Here is a 22,365-nt window from a genome sequence, read left to right as displayed (position 1 = left end):
TAGGCCACCCCCTCCACACAGCCTCACCGCCACCACCACCCTCAATGTTTCCTCCTCTTCTAGAAAGGCCACAGGAGGTGGCGCCTCCAGACTTCAGGGCTTCCCATCCCCTGGAAAGGCTGAGGAGGGGAGGCAGCCCAGACTCTGAGCCTTTGAAGGCTGCAACACCCAGGAGACTGAAGGAGAAAGAACAGAACGGGGAGAGGAAAGCCCTGCAGTTCCTAGGCAACCCAGGAGACATTCTGCTTCACCCCATCCCCTCCCTGTAGCTGAACACCCCAGGGCTTCTGCCTTCCAGGAGGGGGACCCTTATATGGTCTCTGGTACTCATGTATCTGGTTCAGTTCCTGGCTCCACTATCTAGCTGCAGGACCTTGGTGGTGGTACCTTACCTCCCTTAGCCTACTTTGCAGTTCTATTTTACAGAAGCAGCTACCTCATACAAAGGTGTGAGGATTCTGTGAAAAAATGCAACACAGTGCCTGCCACACTGTAGGTGCTGCTAGCTACCACTCAATTTCTGAGAGAGCTCATTGTGTGCTACTTCTCAACTCACAGATGTGACTTGTAGGACTAGTTAGGATGTGTGAGAGCTCACTTCAGTGACGTGCTCTGCTACCAACTCCACCACACCTGCCCAATTACTGCCCCCTACCTGAAGCTCCAAGGGGGTACTCAGAATGGGATGAGCTGCCTCATGAGAGACAGCAAAGCTGGGCTCTGGTGAGGAGACTCCAGAAGGCACTAGGACCCACACCTGCCTCACCCCTGGGGGCAAAGAGCAGCCCTACTGGGCTCCTCCCTAGGGCAGGGAGGAAGGCAGGTGACAAGGCAGGTGACAAGGCAGGGCAAGGAGCACTGTCCTGAGCCATGGGTTTCTGCACCCCTTGGCTCTTACCTTGGCCAGGCCAAGTGAAGTCCCTCCTTTATCCCAGTCCCCAAAACCCCTGCCCCACCCACCCTCATACAGTCTGCTGCTGGATAAGAGCAACTAACACTGTTTGGATAGTAACAATCAATACTGTTGCTGCTGTGGCTGCCACAGTTTATCAAGCCCCTGCTAGGTACCAGGCCCTGTGCCAACCATGCTGTGGGAGCATCTCATTTGACTTAGTCCACACACAACCTTATGGGAAAATGGGCTTAGAGATGTTAAATTACTTGCCCATCAACACACAGCTGGTGAGTGGTGAGCTAGAATTCCAGCCCAGGTGTTTCTCATTCCAGTTCTTTAAGCCCTCTCTCCCAGCCAACCCCAGGGAAACTTAAAGAGGGATAGGGTCTCTTGAACCAGACCACTTCCCTTTAAGCTATGGGTCTGAGAACAGTAATATTTTCATGCCTCAGAGACTTGGCGATGCTGCTCCTTGCCTAGGTTCCCTTCCCTCTCCCCCACCTGGCAAGCTAATATGGTACAAGGCTTAATCCAAACGTCACCTGCCACTGCTGCCTTCCCAGCTCATCTAGCCCTCAGGAGCTTCACCCACTCCTCCTGGGGCCTCTTCTAGAGCTGTCACTACCAAGTGCAGTTATTTATTTACACGGCCGTCTTCCCCACGTGGGCAGGGGCCCCGTCTTCCCCACTCACTAGGCTCTGCACAGAGCTGGAATGTGCTGAGCTGAGTTTCTACACAAGGAGGGTGGAGAGGCAGGGGGTTGGGCACTGAGATGCAGAGGACACTCTCCTGGTCAGCGTGTTCTCTGAGGTCCCCAGGGATCAGAGGAATACTTGCTCTCCTGGGAGGATACGACCTGCCATCTGAACTACAGCCGAGGCCGAGCCTTGTTCAGCCAGCACACGTCTTCCTCACAAGGCTGCAAGAGCCACCCTGACTCTCTGCTTGAACCACAGGTCCCGGCTCCCCCCACCCCCGCAGCCTGCAGACACCCTAGCAGAGCCCGTGGTCCCCAAGGCAGGGCACCTGCAACCATCTCTATCCCACCCTGGCCTCCTGCCCTTTTCTGAAGCACCTGGAATGCTAGAGCTCCAAGGAGTCACAGAGGCGCATGCCGGGGCCACTCTGCCTCCAGCAGGGACGTTCTCCACACCTCACACCTGACCCCCTCCCCTATCTGCCCCTCTTTCTACACTTGGGGCTTCACAGTGACCAACCCAGAGGTGCCTGGGACCCCTCTGCATAGGAGCTGGAGGTCCCTCCCCACCTTCCATCATGACCCCTAGACCCCACTCCCAGCAGGAAGAATGGGGCCACGGCCCTCCCCACTAGGGAGAGGTGAATGGATTAACTCACTCTCAGAATCCCCAAAATACCCCAACACAGAGAACCTCAGAAACACAGTTACCTACAGGCCAGAACCCACACAGATATATAAAGGCTAGGAAATGGGGATGCATCCAGAGATAGATTTGGGGGGGTTTATAGGAGGATCATCAACCAAGCAGCAACCCCATGCCAAGCCCCATAATTGGACCATGATGTACTGTATCTTATTTAACCCTCTAAACAAACCAATGAGACAGGAATTATTAATGCCCATTCTACAGATGGAAAAATTGGGAGACTGAGCAGGGCTCTCGCCTCCCCCCACACTCGTAGCAATACAGCTGGTGCTGCTCTGTGTAGCTTTATGATTTTCTTATCAACCTACCTCTTCTAGAGTTGGCAGGGGGTAGATGACAACTTCTCCTCTCTTGCCATGGCTGTGTCCTAAAGGAGGTCACTCCCCACAGGGCTTTACTTCAAAGCTCAGTTCAAGCCCCACTTCCTCCAGGAAGCCTTCTCAGGTTACCCTACACCTCTGCCAGCTGACAGCACTTCCAATGTTTCTCATTTGACACTTGGTACTGCTATCTGTCTCTCTGTGTGTCCTGCCTCTCCAACCAGAATGGCTAGAGTCGTGCCTCTTCAAAGCCCCGGGGGGTTTTTGTTTTGTTTTGTTTTGTTTGCCCAGCATTCCACACACTGAAGGCACTTGGAATTGACTGTGGGGGAAATCTGTGACCTTCCCTTCCCTCTCCATCACACAAAGGATCTGCCAAAGAAACCCAACATCCCCTCCACCTTCAGAGCCTATGTTTGAAGTCACCGGTGTCCACACATCAATTTCCACCCAAGTAATTGCAGCCCATCACACACACATCATCCCCTATATTTCAAACTCTTTGCAGTTGTCATGGGAACTGCCTTTGCCTTCATTCACTGATCAGGCCTCACAATTAGCTTTGGCAGCGGAAGTCTGTATCAACGGCAATCTCGGGGAGGAGAAAGACAAGGAGGTGAAAGAACAGCAGCAAAGGAAGAAAAGGTGCTCCTCCTTGGAGATGCAACAGAACCAGACTGAACTCAGGCACCCAGTGATGTCAGAGGGAAAACAGAGCCAGCCAGCAACTCCACCTGCATAGTTCCATACCAACAAACAGAATGCACCCAGACCCCCCAAGGCTGACAAGCAGCAGCTGTGGCTCTGCCCACACCCCACAAGCCATCCAAAATGCTTGTAAGAAGGTCTTATATTCCATGAACCTCATCACGGTCTCCCCACCCCAAATTCAATAGCCTTGGACCACCAAATGTTCCAGGATCCAAGCAAATAACACAGAACCTTCATTGAGAAGGTGAGACAGGAATACTGAGTGGTTTAGAAACCTGGGGGCAGCCCCAGGGGAAGTCTTCCAAGAATAGTTAACACAAAGCATCTTACCTTCCACCTTGAGGATCCATGAACACCCTCAGCTGGTGCCCTGTGGTCTGTCTGCGTCCTTCCACACCGCTGCCGCCAGCCGTGAGCATTCGAGTAGCATCTCTGCACAGCTCAGTTTCAGGGGAGATGCCTCCCTCCTCCTAGAAGCACCCCCCTCATCTTTCACATATCACTACGCTGAAACTCTCAAAACAGGTCCCTTCCCTTCCATGATGGTCTCTCTTCACCTAACAGTGACTAAGGCTGGTCTCTGCCCTCCCTTGTAGCCCTACCAGACTGTAATAATTTGTTGCCATGCTTGCCTCCCTCCCCAGACTGTGAGCTCATTAAGGACAGAGTAAATGCTGCCTCCCCTTTACCGACAGCTCAGGCTCAGCGCAGCGCCTCGCACACAGCCAGTCCCAGGCGAGATGTGCTGAAGGAGGCTGGGAAGGCAACTTGCAGGTTTACCAGTCAAAGCAGATGACGTCCTGTCTCTGGAAACTGAAGCGACGCCAGAGAGAGAAGCTGCCCTCCCCCGGCACAGGGGACACTGGAGGTCCTGGGACTGAGGAAGCATTCCAGGAAGGTGCCTCCCCTCCATATCCTCCTAGCACCAGCTCTTCTCCTCTCACTGGCTCCCAACGCCCCCACCCCATCCTGCAGCGTCAACCATCCAGACAGGACCCAGGCTCATGGTGAGAGGATGCCATTCCCTCTCTCTTCTAGGGCTCCAGGATCATTCCCAGCTTCAACCAGGGAACTGGGGTACCCAGAGCTTACTCTTAAAGGGCAGAGAAATCAATAAAAAGACAGAACAAAATGAGACCAGAGAGAGCCACCCAGTGTCCTTCCCACAAGAAAGGCTCAGAAGGGAACAGACTCTATAGTCCAGTACCTTGCTACTTGTTTTTGACCCAGCATCTCCACACCCCTTCCTGAGGCTTCCTCTGGCAGTGATTAAATGGGGTGGGGGACTATGGGGCACACGCATTCTGGCAAATGCTCCCAAATGACTCTACCTAATGCAACTCCCTTTCCATTTGGAGCATCTAGAATTGCTGCTCTACTAGTAGTGGGAGGTGCATTATTCTGTCCACGAACTCCCTGGCTGGGTGTGGGGAGACAGGGCACAAGGGAGTTAGAACATGTACAGGTCAGAGCCAGCAGTGCAGGAACAGAGCTTGTGCGACCTGAAGCAAGCAAGCAACCCACTGTGGTCACCGGAAGGCTGGCCAGTTACCCCACACTGGGCGCCGACTTCTTTTTTTTCCCTCCCTCAGTGACTAATAAAAACTTAGGTTATCAGATTTCTTAAGCAAATGACAGGAAACAAGGCCACAGAGGGGTGTGTCCACTCCAGGTGTGCCAGCAGCCTGGGCCCTGCACAGACACACTCAGGCAGAGGCCCAAAGCAACCCTAAAGGACTCTCACAGCCAAAGTGCAGCAGGGCTCAAGGTAGATAAAGGGGTCGTATTCCTTTCCAACACCTTCTCTCTTCCTGAGCATCCTGCCCTCAATCCACAAGGGAACTAGAAAGAAGTGACGGGAAGGGGAGGGGGAATTAGTGACAACTCCTGAGATCCCTGATGTGGTCTTTCAACTCACCCAGTCACCACACTGTCTTCTCCAGGATGAGAGGCCCAAGGCAGAGAGGCGACTGCTGACTTGGGGTGGGGCATGTGCCCGAGTAAGAACCCTCAGGCAAGCTTCACCAGGGCTGCTGGGCACAGTGAGGGTGGGAGAAGCCACTTTCCCCCAGAGGCAGCTTCAGAGAGCCCTTCAGATGGGGAGCCACACCGCATTCCTATTGTTTTTCCCCACAGCAGATAATTAAAACATGGCCCATGCCTTCAAGGGAAGCAATAAATAAAGAGAGCATGCTCAGTTAAAAAAAAAAAAAAGACGCAATACGCTTTGCCGTGGGTTAGAACTCAGGAAAGCATTGCCCCTTCCATATCCCTCACCACTTACCTTGGGGTGGGAACAGGGACCCTAACCCAAAAAATCCTTCCAGGAATCACCAACTGGGACAGCTACTTCCCCAACCCAGAAACAGTCTTCAGTGAGGGTTCAGAGACCACGCAGGGAAACTCCATGCCCAGTAGAACTACTCATATTGATAAAAAATCTAACACACAAGCCACTTGAAAGGTAGCTAGTGTGCCTGAGTTTCCGAATTTAATTTTAATTAATTTTAATTTTTGTAGCCACACATGGCTAATGGCTATCATATTGGACAGCTCAGGTAGAGCATGCTTCTTAAATTTGGGAGGTCATGAATACTCTTGAGAATTTGCTGAAAACCACAGCCCCTCTCCCCTGAGAAAATATACCCCTGCACATTCACACACTTGGCTGAAATTTTCAGAGAGTTTACAGACCATATTCCAACCCAGGTCTGAGATCAGGTCTAGAAATTGACCAAAAACGTTATGGCCTAAGAGCAATGTTTCTTCTGCAATGTAGTTGTCTAAGGAATATGTTATACTTTACACAGTTTGAGCAAGAGACCACCACGTGTGGAAGACCCCACCTGACAGAGGACGTCCTTGTAACATCCCAGCCAGAACATCCAGCCTCTACTCAGACCCATGCAGGCACAGGGCTGGTTCTTCAGTCTTGGAACAGCTATAAATGTTAGAAAATTCTTTTTTCAAACATGGATTCAGGGAGATCAGCTCAGTGCTTTCTGACGACCTAGAGGGGTGGGATAGGGAGGGTGGGAGGGAGATGCAAGAGGGAGGGGATATGGGAATATATGTATACATATAGCTGATTCACTTTGTTTTACAGCAGAAACTAACACAACATTGTAAAGCAATTATACTCCAATAAAGATATTAAGCAAACAAACAAACAAACATGCATTCAGTCTACCTGCTAACTTCTACCCTCTAATAAAAGTTCCACACATTCCCCTACACAAAGGAACTGACTCCCTCTTCCACACAGGACTCGTCTTAGCCTGCGATCCTCTACTCATCTTTTTCAGTTGTCCTGCATGTGACTACTCTGACAGAGCTCCTAGAGACAGGCTGTCAGCACACCTTTTAGAGTTTCAGCTATTCCTACCTGCTATTTCTTTCTTTTTTTAAAAACAAGTGCAGAACTTTGGATTTACCCTGATTAAATTCCATTGAGTTTGGCTGAGGCCCATTGTTCCAGACTGCCCCCAATCTCCTTAACCCCTTGTTCTATCATTCAACTTAAATATCTGCATCACCACTACTACCGCCACCACGACCCACCTACCCACTGATCACACCTGCTCCTACCTACATCTTATGAATAGGGGGCACACATCCCTTCAGCTCCTAAGCCTCCAGACCCTTCCATGAGATCCAGGGTTCTATGGGTGTGCTCCTCCTGTTCACAACTACCACCAGCTACTACTCTCTCGTGGGGCTCCCATGTCCCAAGTCAGACTGCTGAGCAGCAAACATCTTCTGAGAACCCTTTCCCAACTGTTCTCAGAACACACACACAAGTTCTTAAAGGGCTTATTTTATTGATAACTCACTAAACTAGAAAGAAATGGACTCCAGAAAAACAAGAATAAACATGAAGTAAATCTCAAGATGTTCTCGTCTCCCTGGCCTACAGGGTGAATGGGTTGGATCACCCTCCTTACCCTTGTTGGCAACTGGAGTTCTTTTTTCTTTTTAAGTGTGATATACCAAATTTTTATTCCCATTACCTCTTTTTTTTTTTTAAGATTTTTTTGATATGGACCATTTTTAAAGTCTTTATTGAATTTGTTACAATATTGCTTCTGTTTTATGTTTTGATTTTTTGGCCACGAGGCATGTGGGATCTTAGCTCCCCGACCAGGGATCGAACCCCCACCCCCTGCACTGGAAGGCAAAGTCTTAACCACTGGACTGCCAGGGAAGTCCCTGCAACTGGAGTTCTTTACCTCTGTTCATCAAGACTTACTTCTTGGGGCTTCCCTGGTGGCGCAGTGGTTGAGAATCTGCCTGCCAATGCAGGGGACACGGGTTCGAGCCCTGGTCTGGGAAGATCCCACATGCCACGGAGCAACTGGGCCCGTGAGCCACAATTACTGAGCCTGCGCGTCTGGAGCCTGTGCTCCGCAACAAGAGAGGCTGCGATAGTGAGAGGCCCGCGCACCGCGATGAAGAGTGGTCCCCGCTTGCCACAACTAGAGAAAGCCCTCGCACAGAAACGAAGACCCAACACAGCCATAAATAAATAAATAGATAAATTAAAAAAAAAAAAGACTCACGTCTGTCCCCTTCTCCATGCCCCATCCCCTTCTCCACTCACAGAAGTGCCACAGACTGGCTCCGCAAACTCTCATGGACATCCAAATCACCTGGGAATGTGGTTAAAGTGCAGCTTCTCATTCAGTAACTCTGATGTAAGGTCTGAGATTCCGCATTTCTAACAACCTCCCAGGTGATGCCGATGCTGCTGGTCCACTGATTAGCAAGGTGGAAGTATGGTTGTAAACCATTCAGGTGCCCTAAGACTCAGGTGAGCAACTTGCAGTAAAGAGTCCAGGTGGCTGCCCGTCATTCAGCTCTCATCTGTGTCAGAGGAGTTCCACTGTAACTACACATTAGATACACCTGGGGAGCCCCAGCCCAGTAGAGATCCACCCAAGACCAATCAAACTAGAATCCCTGGGGGTGGGATCCAGGTGATCCCAACATGGAATCCCTGATCCACACTGGTTGATAAAAAGTTTGAACAACGGGGCTTCCCTGGTGGCGCAGTGGTTGAGAATCTGCCTGCCAATGCAGGGGACACGGGTTCGAGCCCTGGTCTGGGAAGATTCCACATGCCGCAGAGCAACTAGGCCCGTGAGCCACAGTTACTGAGCCTGAGCGTCTGGAGCCTGTGCTCCGCAACAAGAGAGGCCGCGATAGTGAGAGGCCCGCGCACCGCGATGAAGAGTGGCCCCCACTTGCCACAACTAGAGAAAGCCCTCGCACAGAAACGAAGACCCAACACAGCCATAAATAAATAAATTAATTAAATAAATAAACCCAAAAGTTTAAAAAAAAAAAAAAAAGTTTGAACAAGGCAGTTATACCTGTGCCCTCTTCAGGATGACTTTAAATAAAAACTGGTCCTCTGATCTGTCCACGAAGCTGGCAGGAAATACCATCATTTATCTGCAGAAATCCAGGCCCATTGGTTTGACTGAGTTGCTTTGTAAAGAACCACAGGGACCCTCAAAGCTCACCACTTGTCTTTCTAAATCTCACGAACCACCTTTAAAAAAATCTGCTCTAGAACTGTCAAAAACTGACATTGGTTTACAATTTCCACAGTCTCTTTGAAAAATGGAACTTTCTGCCTGTCTCTGGTCTTTTGGCCCTCTTCCAATCATCAGAATTCCATAACGATATCATTCCATGAGTATACCTGAAGGTGTGCAGTAGGGAGTGAATGACTCAGATTCAGGTAGGGTAGCTGGCTCTCCTTTCCTAACCACACATGCTGTGGTCTCTCCCCAGTTTATACTCCCTGACATGACAGGGATCTAGTGGCTTCTCTCTCTCTGTCACTAGTTCTGCTCCAAAGTTGTAAGACTGTCCCTTCCTTCTATGCTCTTGCTGGGAATATATAAAAGACTTTTATTGTCTTGAGCATTTTCCACCACTTCAGCACATTCTGGCCACTGGACTCTTTAGTGTTCCTCTTAAAGAGTCAGACTACACTTGAACCGCACCCCTTTCCATGTAAAAAGCATGGTCTTTTACTATCTGCACTCACTACACAGCAGCCCAAGCAGCCACAGAGATGGTTCAGATCTTCCCCAGTCCCACCACCTTCCTCCTTAGGGCACCATTTAGGACTGTTAAGTCAGCATTTCCTTTTTAAAAAGCAATCTTACCCCTCCAGCTAACTTCCCTTTTAGAGTCTGTAGCCATGGGGTTAAAACTGTTTACAACTGAAAAAACAATTTTCTAAAGTCTATGGTAAACACCTCTCCTTGCCCAGGCTTCTCTCTGGATTCACAAATGCTGAGATGGGGTCCCTTTCTCTAAAGAGTCTCATCACTTCTACTTTACCAATCAATTCTTCCTTTGCTGGCGGGAACTGGTGCCAGCCTGACAGCATCCCTCCTCATAGCCTCCATCTTCAGGAAGACAGAGCTACTAGCAGGCGAGGCAAGAAGTGGTCAGGTTCTGATATTGTTGAGAGATTCCCAATTCCAAGGTATCCTGTCTCAAAACTGGCACAGAGCTTTGTTTCAGCCACTAAATCCAACTGGCTGACGGCTAGACACACCATATATATTTTATTTCTCTTCATTTCTCACCCACAACATTCTCAGTCATGCTTCCAGCCTTATGTATACATACTTCTAGGGAAGTCTTTCTCACAAAGAGTTTTTCTCCTACCCTTTTTACCAGACATTTACCTCCCTCACCATGAGCAACTTTTCAGTCAGGCCCTGGGCCACAGTGGCTCCTTGCTCCTGGGTGTCCAGCCTCCTCCCCCAGCAAAGAGGCCGGCAAATGTCTCCCTCCCTTTGCCTGGCCCCACAGTTCTATGAGCAAGCAGGGATGTCTTGAAACAAACATTTAATAAACAATTAAAGCTCAGAGACTAACAAACACAATTTTTATGCATAAAGATTAATTCTTTTCTAGATGTTCTAGGAATGTGTTGTCACCGTGCACTGATTACCTACCATGTGCTAGACATTCTGCATATTTTATCTCAATTAATCCTCACGAAGAAGGGTTAACCCATCTGACATATGAAAAAAACAATGCTCAAGAGAGTCAGCGGCACAGCCCTTACTTTGGGTTCTGTACCTTCACACTCACCAAATCCTACTTTTCTAATCAGTCGTCTTCATTGTGCTACAAGCCACCACTCAGGTAAAAAGAATGTGGAAGTCAAACAGCCTCCGACATCAGCCTAGGATCTAAATCCTCCCTGGAACTAGGAAGGAAGACCTCAGTTACAGGAATGAACCCCTTCAGGTGTGTTACCTCTCTTTAGGGCACAGAGGAGTAAGTAGTCACCTACCTCTGTGGTGGACAGGACCAGCCCTGGGAGCTGCCTCTCGTACTAAAATGCTGAACTTTTCTGAGTAGATGGGCTCTGCAGCACCACCTACCCGCACTGGGTAAAAAAGTGAGGAGCAGGGAAGGAAGACAAGAAAGTCAAGATAATGTTCCCCCTCTTACAGGATGACACAAAGCATCTGTCAGCAGATAGCTCAGAGGAAGCCCCAAAGGAAGCTGGAGGAGGTGGAGACAGGATGGAAGTAAAGAAAGGTGCCCAGAAGAGGAGACGCTGAGCAGCACAGGTGCAAAGAGAGGGTCTGATTCCCAAGAGGCTCCTGGGATGCTGTGTCTTGTCCCACCTGAAGAGTAGGGGTCAAGTTCTAAAGTTCTATGGGTCTCACAGATGTAGAGAACAAATGTATGGACACATGGACACCAAGGAGGGAAAGTGGCTGGGGCCGGGGGGTGGGGGGGTGGCGATGAATTGGGAGATTGGGATTGACATGTATACACTAACATGTATAAAATGGATAACTAATAAGAACCTGCTGTATAAAAAAATAAATAAAATTTAAAAATTTAAAAAAGTAAAAAAATAAACAGCATGTACAGCTTGAAAAAAAATAAAGTTCTATGGGTCTCCTCCTTTCCTGACCTCCCAAATCCTGGGACATGTTCCCTCTGCTACATGGCTGCTCAGACCTAGTGAAGGTCTCAGCAGTCCCCTGGGGGCTGTAAACACTGGGCTGGCTCCCTGGGCTCCCTCATTCAGGCACAGCCTCTTGGGCCTGTCAACTCTGCCAGAGATACATTCATCAAATGCAGTGTAGCCTGGACAGTGGTTCCCACATTTTCAGCCTTCAAGGACCAAATTAAAAAAATTGTGGAGACAGACACTAGTTACCATTTTGTAATTTTAGATCTAATTTCTGTCAACACCTCCATTTCATTAAAAAAAGCACACTTTTAAACATCAAGAAGTAGAAAGTACCTATCCTTAAAACAAAGTACTGCTCTTTAAGTCAAAGAAAGTTAACTTTAAGACAAAGCTCACTCCATTGTCCCCCTTCCATTGTTTCTCCAGAAACTGGGAGAACTCTGTCATGGGACAGCACAGGTGCACAGATCAGCACGTGGACCCTCTGTCCAGGGGGGATCACAGGACACCAGCCACATTTTCCCTGACCCTGGGGGCCTAGAGGGGCAGCCGGCCACGGCAAGGTCCACAGGGATGTAGACATCTCTCCGAGGGGTTGTCTCTAAGCCTCAGCCAAGCCAGATCCCCGGTCTCTTAACCACGACCACCAGAAGCCCAGGCCAGCAGCTTACACACAAGGATGACAGGCCCCTGGCTTCACTCCCAGCCCCTTTCACTCAGGTATGCCTCATTGTTGCCGAAAGAAGAGCTTAAACACAGTTCACAAGAGCCACGCGTTCCAGCCCAGAAAGCTCAGCCCCCTTCATCCCCCAGGGTTTGAGAGAAATGGAGTTAAGAGAAAGGTGGAAGAGAAGGAGGTAAACCCTACCAGGAAGCAAGCAAAGGAATCAAGCTTTACAAGGTAGACGAAGCAGGTCCTACTTATACCAAAACACGAGATCTCATGCCCAGGAGTGAAGCCTACCACTGATCCCACCCCCCCTTTCAGAAAGGACTCACAGAGCACTGGGCCAGCAGGATGCCAACTCCCCCAAACACCAGCAACATAAAGGAGCTGGACACAGTCTCCCAGGCTGGGGTGGGGAGCTGCAGATGTGATCCAGATGTCTGCTTTAACCTGAGGCCGGGGAAATAACGGCACCAGTCCGCCATCCCTGGCCGTCCCTGGACCGTGATATGCAGCTTCCACAGAGAGTGGGCAAGACAAGGTGAGAAGGGGCAGAAACACCCCAGCAACACCCACTTTCCTGACCAAAACACTTGGATCTTTCTTCCCAGCCACGGGACCACAGCCCCACCAAGCTGGCGGCACAGCTCTGAACTCAGCAGTCAGGGAAATCCCGAGTGCAAGCCGCCAGCCCATGGAAGCCACAGGTACCCCGGCTCTCAGAAGTACAGTGGTTTCCAGCCCAGCTAGAGAGGGCTTCAAAGGCCATCAAGCACAACCCTTGCATCTCCCCAGGCAGAAGACAGACCCAGAGAGGGGACCTGAGTTGTCCGAGCCCTCGGACAAATCAGTGGCAGAGCGGGGGAGTCCCGCAGACAGTGCAGGCCTCCGTCTCTGTCCAGCGCCAGTTCCGCTGCCTGGAGCAACCTCGGCCGCTACACTGCTCCTCCCAAGCTGCTCAGCTTCACTCGTCCCTACCTCTGCCAACTCTCCGCTGTTACAGCTGCCACCAACCTCACGCTGGCAGCCCACCACCAGAATGGAAAGGAAAGATGGCCAGTGCAGGGTCATTGCCTCTCCACTTCCTCCTCCGCTCTCATTCCAACTCCTTCCCTCTGTCTGCCTCCCTACTCCAAATTAAGGAAGTACTCCTTCCTGGGGTTGACAGTGTCTCAAAAACACATCATTCATTCATTCAATTAGTATCTGAGTGCTTACTACACACCAAGGAACTGAGCCAGGCCCTGAGAACACAGAGATAAATGGTCCTTGACCTCAAGAAGTACTGTCTAGTAGGGGAACCCAAATCATGGGTTTCTCACTAAATTCCCAAACAAAAATTCCCAAACACTTTCAGGTATCATCCCAAAAACGATGGCACCCAAAAAGATTTAGGGAAAGAAACATCCCACTCCATCAGGGTAGCATAGAAACATCCTGTCGCTCCAAATTTTTATTTCGAAACCCATCAGCCTCCAACCCTTACCTGACACCATCACTCCCCACATCACCCAAGCATTGGTGTGACCTTGAAACACATCTGAGGCTTCAAGCAGGACAAGAAACTTCTAGAGATAAAGTTGGATATCATTGTCCTGCATCAAATGCAAACATCAGAGATGAGACTGCTAGCTCAGAGCCCTCTACAACCCGGTTCCTCTCCTATCAATTGTCGGCCGGGCAAAGGAGCCTAAAACAGCTTCCAAAGACAGCAACACTCCTATTTATGGCCCCACTCAAAGTTGGACCAGGAGGATCAAAACGGGAGAATGGGCTTAACTGGCTTTAGCAAGACCCCTGTGAATACAGCACCCTCAAGGAAGGGACAGGGCAGCCACGCAAGATCCAGCTTACCTCCTTGAGAAGCCCCACTTTTTTCTTCAGCACTTCACACTTGCGCAGTTTGCAGATCTGATGTGTGCGGCGGTTGGTACAGCTGGTGCAAGCCCCACAGTTTTCTAGCCGCCGGCAGGGCTCGCAAGTACCACACCGTTTCCGTTTCTTCCGCCCATCTCCACCCCCTCGGAGTTGGGGTTCACTCCCAGCCATTGGGAGCCCAGGCCCCTGGAAGCCCCCTACCATCACCTGGCCCTGAGGGAAGTCATAAAGTCCTGGCAGGTCTGGCTGGACTGCCAGGGGCACCTGAAACTGACTCATGACGCTGCCAGAGGTGGGGGCATAGGTGCTGGGGCAGAGCCACAGTCCAGCTTCCTGCCTCCAAAGGCCACCAACAGGTCCTTCTCTCCTAAAGCAGTCAAAATCTACAGGGTGAAGGCAAGTAGCTCCAGGCTCCGGGATGGGTGCCTCTTCTCAACCCCTCTTCACCTCCTCTGCAGCAGTCTGATAGGACTCAGTTGGGGGCCACTCTCCCACCTGCTGGGGCCCGGGATCTGGGGGAGGACACCAGCGGCAGTCCCCAGAGAAGGGATCATCTTGGCTGGGTGGGTTCTTCACCCTCACCCACTCTGGACCCAGGCATGAGGTGTGCCAGTAGGTGTGTGATGGGGGCAGGGCAGGGTGAGGAGTTTCTCCTCCGGTATTTCTTCTCCCGCGTCAGGATGATGGAGAAGGCAGCGCTGCCTGAAAAAGAGACAGAAAGGGGAAGCGCATCACTCGGGGCTCGGGGACAACTTTCACATGTTACCTCTTCCTGCTTCTGGGAAAAGAGAAGATGGGGGAAGAGAATGGGCTTGCTCTCATGAAGTTCTGCCCAGAACCTCTGGCAGGGCACACTAGCACCCGCTCCCTGAGGGAGAAGGCCTAGGGCCTGACAGGGTGGTAAGGAAACCTGGACGGCGAATTTAATGGGTGGTCAAGGTGAGATTTCTAAGAAAGTTGTCCTTCGCCCCACCCCCATGGGCTTGGGAGAGTTTTGCCAAAATTCCCACACACCCCTCACTGGAGGTGGCTAGGCCCTCCCCAAGGGAGCACAGCTTTCAAAATAAAGTTTGCAGAGAGCTTCACTCGGCGGGGCTGCCCGGGCGCCCCCTGCACGGAAGCGGCCTGGAGAGGGGCGCGCCCGGGGTAGCCCGCGCTGGCCGCCCAGCCGCGCTCCCCGCCCGACGGCCGGACCCGGGAGGGCGGCCCGCTCCGACGAGGGGGCGCTAGGAGGGGGGCGCGCTCCGGCTCAGGCCCGGCGCGCGCGCGCAGCCTCTCGGGCTCCTTTGTTCTGGGGCCTCGGCCGCTCGGCTCCGGCGGCTCCGCAGCCCCCGCCCCGCCCCGCCGCCCCCGCCCGGCTCCGCTACACTGTGATCCGCAGCACCCCCGCCTCGTCTCCCGCAACAAAGTAGCGGCCCCCCGGCCGGCCCCCGGGCCATCCCCTCCCCCGCGGGCCGGGCCCCCCCACGCCTCCCCTCCCCCACCCCGGAGCCGGAAAGGCACCGACTGCACCGACCTGCCCGCCGCCTCCGGGGCGGAGCGCACAAAGGGGCAAAGTTTCCCGGCCCGCGCCGCCGCCACCACCGTCGCGGCCGCCGCCGCCGCCTGGGGCGCCCGCCTCCTGGAGCGCCTGGCCCGGCCGAGCTCGGCGCACGGAGCCCCCCGCCCGGGCCGAGGAGGGGACGGCGCAGGAGGAAGGAAGAGGCAGCGGCGGCCGCGGCGGCAGCAGCAGCAGCAATGAAGGCGTCCGCGGGACTCCCCGCCCCCCGCGCGCCGCGGCACGTGCTCGCCCGGGGACTCCCCCGCCCGGGAGGGCGCGCACGTGCGGCCCCGCCGAGCCCCGCCGAGCCCCGCCGGCCCCGCCGCCGCCCCCTCCGCCGGGCTCGGGGCTACGCGAAGGGGGAGTTCCGCGGAGGGGGAGGGGACGGCGCGGGCCGTCCTCGAGCGGGTGGGGGCAGGGCCCGGCCCGGACGCCGCGCCTTTGCACCTGCAGTACTTCCCCTCCACAGCGGTCGGTCCTCCCGGGACCCGGCCGCCCTCCTCCGGTTGGCCGCCACCGCCCTCCGGCGCTTCTGCAGCCCGGGCAGGCGCGGCGGGCGGCGCGGGGTGGGGCACGCGGACCTCCCAGTCTAGGCCCTCGGCGGAGCTGGCCTCGGTGTCCCCACTTCCTGCCACTCCCTGCGGGCCGAGCGGCCTGGGACGGCCCCGGCGCCCCCGGGAGTCCTGAGCTCCGGGCCCGACTGACCCCCCTCTCCTGGCAGCCGCTCGCTCGCTCATTCCGAGGCAGGACAATGGGGTACATCGCGCGTTTGCGTACCGAGTCAGCCTGGCCGGCAAGGAGGGGATACCCGCGAGCAGAGGCCGAGGGCCAGCCGGGAGGCACCCTCGCGGGGGTGACGGCCGAGCGCCCTACCCAGGCGGACCCCGGGTCCCTGCCATCGCGAGCCTCCCCCGCGCCGCTCTCGGCTCTTTCGCTTCGAAAACAAAGACTAATCCGATACCCCCGCCCTGCCTCCCAGAGGAGGGGAAACGGGCGCGTCGCGGAGGGTAACCGAGGAGAACAGCGTTCAGGAGGGGCTCGGACAGCCACCGAGGGGGCCGTGGCGCAACCGAGCCCTATAACCCAGAGCAGACACTTTGAAAAGTCACCCCGGGCTATTTTCCAGCCAAGGGGCAAGGCGTAAGACTATTTCCCAGTTGCCAAACTGCCTGTTCTCTCTGCTGCTTTTTTTCCCCTCACCTGTTGTTCAGGCCAAGTTGAAATTCCAGGTTAGATTAATTCAGCTCCACCCATCGGGCCTGACTGCCAGGCTGGTCCCCGAAGCTTCCTTCCACCTACCTGGGTTGCTGGGGAGAAGGGTGGGTCTCTAACACACACACACACACACACACACACAAACACGGGCAAGTCCTGGCAGAAACAACCACGGGCGGACTGGCCTGACCAGTTTGGGCGGTGTTCAAGGAACCAGGTATCTGGCAGGCGTCGCCACCGGGATGAAGCTAACAACTCAGCCAAAACTGGAAAAAGAGCATTCGGCCGGTTATTTAAAAGAAGAAGAAAAAAAAGTAATTGATCTCAAGTAGCGCTGTCCAGAAAGCCCTAGGCGGTAGAAGCCCGGGTTCCGTCTGGAACTTCCCTCCCCACAGGCCTGATTTTGACAGCCTGCTCCAGTGGCCAGGTTGTCAGCTGTGGGAGGGCGGTGAACATGGCTGCAATACCTACTTCCTACTCTGGCCTTTGAGAGTAGGAAAGAATTTCTGTTCAGGGAAGTAAGACTAAAACTGAGAAGAGATACCAATAGAGTAATTTTCAGTCAAACATGAGAACAGTTTGTGGACTTTGTTTTTTATGTAATGAATGTTTAACGTTTTAAGTATTTTATTTTTAGTAAAAAGTATGTATATTAAAGAAAACATAGGCAATAGAAAATTAGAAGACAAAAATAACCCCAATACAACATTTAACCTTTTGCTATATTTCCTTCTAGCCTTTTCTATTTGTAGATTAATTCCTTTTTTTAAATAATAACATGGCTGTACTCACACTGGTTATGCAGTTTGCTGTCCACTTTTTACTTAACATTATATTATAAGTATTTCCCTATTTGATAGACAATCTCCAAATAGTGTGACAATGAAGAGGGTGGCTTAGGAGTCAGGGAACTGTGGGTTCCAGGCCTGGCTCTGCCACTTGGTAGCAGAGTGACCTTGGACAAGGTACTGATCATTTCCGAAGGAATCCAAGTAAAGTACTTAACATAGTGCTTAATAAATAACAATTATTGTTTAATCCACATAAAAACCCGGTGAGGTACATACTATCTTTAAACCCACTTTACAGATAAGGAAATAGATTAAGTAATTTGCTCAAGGTCACTCAGCTAGTGAACTGTAGACTCAGAATTTGAGCCCGGCCTCTTTCCTCCTGTTTTCTGTCTTGGTGAATGGCACCAGCAATTTACTGTGCCAGTTTTACTCTTCACCAGCTATCTATGAAAGGGTCATTTCAGAAAATCCTCTGGCTTAGGTAACAAGATGGATGCTGGTGCCATTCACCAAGACAGAGTACAGGAGGAAAGATGCCTGGGGACATCTGCGTGGAACTGAGTGTGGAGCTGAGGAGGCGAGGCTTGGGCTGTGGGCCCCATCAGGGAGCAGCTCGTGAGGCCTCAGGTGTGGAAGACCTCACTAGGAGTGGACATGGAGAGTGAGAAGAAAAGGCAGCCAGGCCAGAGCCCTGGCGAACACCAGCTCATGAGGGACAGCAGCTGACAAGGGGCCATCAAAGGAGACAGAAGGAGCTGCCAGAGAGGTAGGAGGGAAAACCAGTCCCAGGCCTGAGATGTGCTGTCAATCTCCCTCTGGAGCCTTGTATTTCAGCAGTCTTGTCACTCATTCCTTCTGCCCAAGGAAACCCCTTCCCACTTCAACCCCTTCCCAGTTACTCCTTCTACCTGCCGAATTCCCATTCATCCCGCAAGTCTCGGCATAAATGCCAGTTCTTCCATGAAACCACTTCCAGCTCTTCGGACAGATTCCAGAGTCCCACCCACTCTCCCTCCCCAGAAGTTTGACGCTGCCTCCCTAGGAAAATCTTATCAGTACTGTAATCATTTGCACATTTCCCTCCCAGTTACTATGAGCCCTTGGAGGGTTGGAACCCTGTCTTTTCACCTTTGTAACTCTAAAGCTAAGCACCCAATCAATATGTGTTCAATGCAGAAATGAGGTCAGTAGAGCCTGATGAATGAAATATCCCAGTAACACCAAGCACCCACAGACTTCCAAGGTTTATTCCTGCTTGCTTTCCTACCTGCACGAACCCTTCAGGGACCCTCAAAATAAAGTCCAAACTCCTCAGGCCCTGCCTTCCCAGGTCTGCAGCCTCCTGTGCTGCCGGGTTATTCCTACTGGACCAGCGCTCAGGGCAGGAGAACAGCTGGGACCGGCGTGGAGGTGGCGAGCGAGCCTCTCTATCTGAAAGCAGCCTGAAACCCGAGGCAGTGAGTGGTTCACTAAGTGTGGTCCCAGGTCCGCAGCGTCACCAACACCTGGGAACTCGTTAGAAATGCAAGCTCTCGGGCCCCACCCTAAACCTACTCAAGCAGAAACTCTAGGGGTGGGGCCCAGCGTTCTGTTTTAACAAGCCCTTCAGGCGTTGCACCCTCATGTTTGAGAAGCGGGCGAGAAGCAAGTTCAGCACCTAGGCGCCGGCCAAGATCACGCCGGAGGCGCTTAGAGAAGGCGGACCCAGGGAGGCTCCTTTTATAAATCGGCTTGGCGGGCCCCACCCCCAGCGGCCGAGGGCAGAGCCTTTTAGGCAATTGCTCCGGTGAGGTTAGGACCTGGCTGCGCTGCTGCCCCAAGGACTAGAAAGGGAAATCCCGTCTCGAGAAGGAAGAGCCCGAGGGACTGCAGGCGCTACAGAATTGGCAGGGGGCGTTTCGCTGGATGGGGACGGAGGTGGGGCTGGGGAATAAGTAGGGCTTCCACTGATGAACTGAAGTTAATTCCGCACTGGGCAAAGGGCACAAGAAGTGTAATTGGATGTGCGCGCGTGTGGTTCTTCAGGAAGCCACTGCGTGGAGCCGCCACTGCTGGGTGTTTGCCCAACCTGCAAATGATTGAACGTGACTGACCTCCTCTGAGGCACTTGGCTCCACTCCTTCCCTTTAGCTAATAAGCAATTTGTCCTATTTGAAGAATGAGCTTTGTATTACGGGACCTTTTGCAGAAATGTAAATATACTCCGATGTCCACACCTGAGCTTCGTTTTACAGACTGAAGGCATTGGGAAGTTCATTTGATTTTTGTTGTGTTCTTCTTTGGTCATGTGTTGGTTAAAAATATTATCACCTTACATTTGGATAGAGCTTTCCCTTTGCAAAGCACTTCCACACCCTTTCCAGTTCTGTCTGCAGAGTGGCTTGTACACCAGGTGTGCAAATGTTACTTTCTTTTTCTTTCTATGACATAGTTATTATTGTTATTATAACCATTTTACAGATAAGGGAACTGGGACTCAGAGGGGTAATTTTTCCAAGGTCATTCACTACTAAGTGTCAGAATCAGGCCTGCAATCCAGGACCTCTGAAATTAGCCTACCAGTGCCAGGGCTGTTCTGGGGGAAGAAACTGGCATTTTGCTCTTGGTGAAAGGGAGATTCGTTAGTGCATTGCTTTTGGACATGCACTGGTTAGTGCGACATGTGTAGGGTATCTAGATTATGCTTTTGGATAACTCAGCAAATGCTTTCATGTTTTATAGCTATTTCTGTGACTTCATTTTGAATTTAGGTTCAATCAAATAGGTACACAACTTACAAGGAGCATACAAGTGTCCCCTTCATAATGGGAAAGAGATTAAATAACCTGGAAATCTTCCAACCTAAGGGGGCTGGGCAGGAGGATGGGATCTTTGATTGACTCAGAGACTCAAGATGCTGAATACCCAACAGGAATAAAGGCCTTGATGCCCCCAAACCTTGATTTGACTGGGTGTATCAGTCAGGATCAGTTAAGTGGTGCTAGAGTAAGAAGCAATCCCCAGGTCTCAGTGGTTTGACAAAATTTTATTTCTCCATCATGAAATATGTCTCCTGGGGATCAGCAGGAGCTCTGTTTTCCATAACCACTTAGGGACTCAGGCTGCTGCAACTAGACATGTTGCCTCCTCAGCCCTGAAGGCAGGAAATGAGGGTGGGGGCAAATAGAGCACTAACTCCTAAAGCATTTACCTGGAAGTAACACACATCACTTTTGTTCTGATTTCATTGGCCAAAGCAAGTCATAAGGGAGCAGGGGAATGCCATAGGTGCAATGCTCCCATGTGCCTGGAAGGAGAAGCAAAAATATTTGGTTAACAGCACTAATAATTAATACACAGGGAATAGTATGTGTGCATATGTGTGAGGTGGATGTGTGTGTGTGTGTATTTGAGGCATGTGTTAATGCAATCAGTTCTGCCCATTTCAAGAGCATTTCTCCCTCCTGGGGACATATATTTGAGATTTCCACTCTAATGGGTGTCATTCCTCCCACTATGCATGTTCAGAGATTTAGATTAGTAGAAAGAAACCTGAGTTGAGGGAAGCATGGTGGGAGAGGAGAGTGACAGTGGAGCAAACTCAGTAGAAATTAATGTGTAAATAAAAAAAGAATCCAGAAAAGGAAGGGACTCAGTATATATGTCACTAGGGGCCTGCCTAGTAAAGAAACTACTAAAACAGCATAGCTGTGGCAGAAGCATTTCCTGCCTTCTTGCCATTCACTCCCACTCATCCTTCCTGGCTAAACTCAGGTGACCCTCTGGGAAGCCTTTGATGATCTCTCGAGACTGGGCCCACCAGTCATAGCATAAGAATGAGTCAGTCTGTCCCATCCACTGTGTAGTGGATGAGGACCATATCTTGTCCAGAGCCAGCTTCAGTCTGGGGTCTTGGAACAGAGGCAGAGAAACCAGTTGGAAGGCTGTTGCAGGAACCCAGGTGAGAAAAAAATGGTGGCCTCCATTAGGGCACTGGTGGTGGGGATAAAGAGAAGTACGTACTGGAGAGATTTAGGGAATCAAATAACAGGAAGGGGCTGATTGGATGAGGGGTGGGGAGGAGATTTCTGGAAGAGGAGCAGGGTGGATGGTAGCACCAAGGGGCCTAGAGGAGGAGCAGTTTGCTAAACGAGGTCAGCAAGGACATGTTCCATTTGAGGCACCTGTGGGACCGGCCCACAGAGAGACCCAGGAAGCAGCGAATAGAAGGTCCTGGGGTTCAGGAGGGGAAAGCGGCTGCGCTCAGATCTTAGATCTACCTCTTGGTTAAACTTCAACATCAAATCCTCAAACAAGGTCATCATATTTTAAAAGGAACTTGCAAAAAAAAAAAAAAAAAAAAAAAAAAACAAGAAAAAAAGTGGGGAGTTAGGGGGAGGAAGCCACAGAAAATACGTGAAAATAAAAATTGTGAAATTCTTGAACTACAAATCCTGAGAATCCAGTTAGAGGAGTGCAAAGGCTTCATGGAAAGAGCTGAGCCTCCCTAAAAGATTGGTTCAGCTTCAACCAGTTTGTCTCAATAACTTATTTCCGTAAGTTGTTTCCATCCCATCTCCTGCTGAGCAGGGGCCTACTTGTCCCACCTGAGACCTGAACTTGATATCAACCCCTTTCATCCTTGAGGCTCCCCTTCCCCATATCCTTTTATGGATGAGGGTCAAGTCCCATTTGCAGAAACAGTGCAGTGCAGGGGGACAAATCTTCAGAACCCCTACCAGAGACCCCTTTCTTCCCACTCAGCCATTGTGATACATTGGTGCCCTAAAGATTGAGAAGCTCTGCTTTAGAAGTCTACAGGGGCTAGGGATAAGAAGGCTAGAGATAAAAAGGACACAGGTGTCCCCCATGGACCTGGGAGAGAGGTTCTTGGAAATACCTGCACTAATGGATCCAGTCATTCAAGGTCACTCTAGCCTCGTTCCTGGGGAGGTATTCTGTGTTCCCAACATTGTACTATTTATCTACTAAA

General features: G+C 51.6%; 2 protein-coding genes across 9 annotated transcripts in view; one reads left to right on the top strand and one right to left on the bottom strand.

Moving 5' to 3' along the window:
• TET3 (tet methylcytosine dioxygenase 3) overlaps positions 1–18,710 on the bottom strand; it is a 116,703-nt gene extending 97,993 nt beyond the window's left edge. For 5 of the 8 annotated variants that reach the window (XM_036872842.1, XM_036872849.1, XM_036872847.1 and 2 more), the window contains exons 1-2: positions 15,361–15,490; positions 13,821–14,546 (exon numbers count right to left, since the gene is read on the bottom strand). In XM_036872842.1, the coding sequence (XP_036728737.1) occupies positions 13,821–14,123 (303 nt within the window). In that variant the 5' untranslated portion in view covers positions 14,124–14,546; positions 15,361–15,490. Of the gene's footprint in view, positions 1–13,820; positions 14,547–15,360; positions 15,491–16,161; positions 16,258–16,584; positions 16,649–18,660 lie in introns of those variants that run through there. The other 3 variants (XM_036872846.1, XM_036872843.1, XM_036872845.1) reach the window with 3 other exon arrangements.
• LOC118906336 (translation initiation factor IF-2-like) lies at positions 14,771–16,549 on the top strand. The gene is made up of 2 exons (XM_036873808.1): positions 14,771–14,783; positions 15,336–16,549. Exons 1-2 carry the CDS (start codon positions 14,771–14,773, stop codon positions 16,526–16,528), a joined length of 1,206 nt encoding a protein of 401 aa, XP_036729703.1. The 3' UTR covers positions 16,529–16,549.
• Positions 18,711–22,365: the final 3,655 nt, after the last annotated feature.

The sequence above is a fragment of the Balaenoptera musculus genome, chromosome 13 (genome assembly GCF_009873245.2).
Source record: "Balaenoptera musculus isolate JJ_BM4_2016_0621 chromosome 13, mBalMus1.pri.v3, whole genome shotgun sequence".
Lineage (NCBI taxonomy): Eukaryota > Metazoa > Chordata > Mammalia > Artiodactyla > Balaenopteridae > Balaenoptera > Balaenoptera musculus.
The sequence above is the reverse complement of the archived record's forward strand: the minus strand, read 5'-3'. Positions and strand labels throughout refer to the sequence as shown.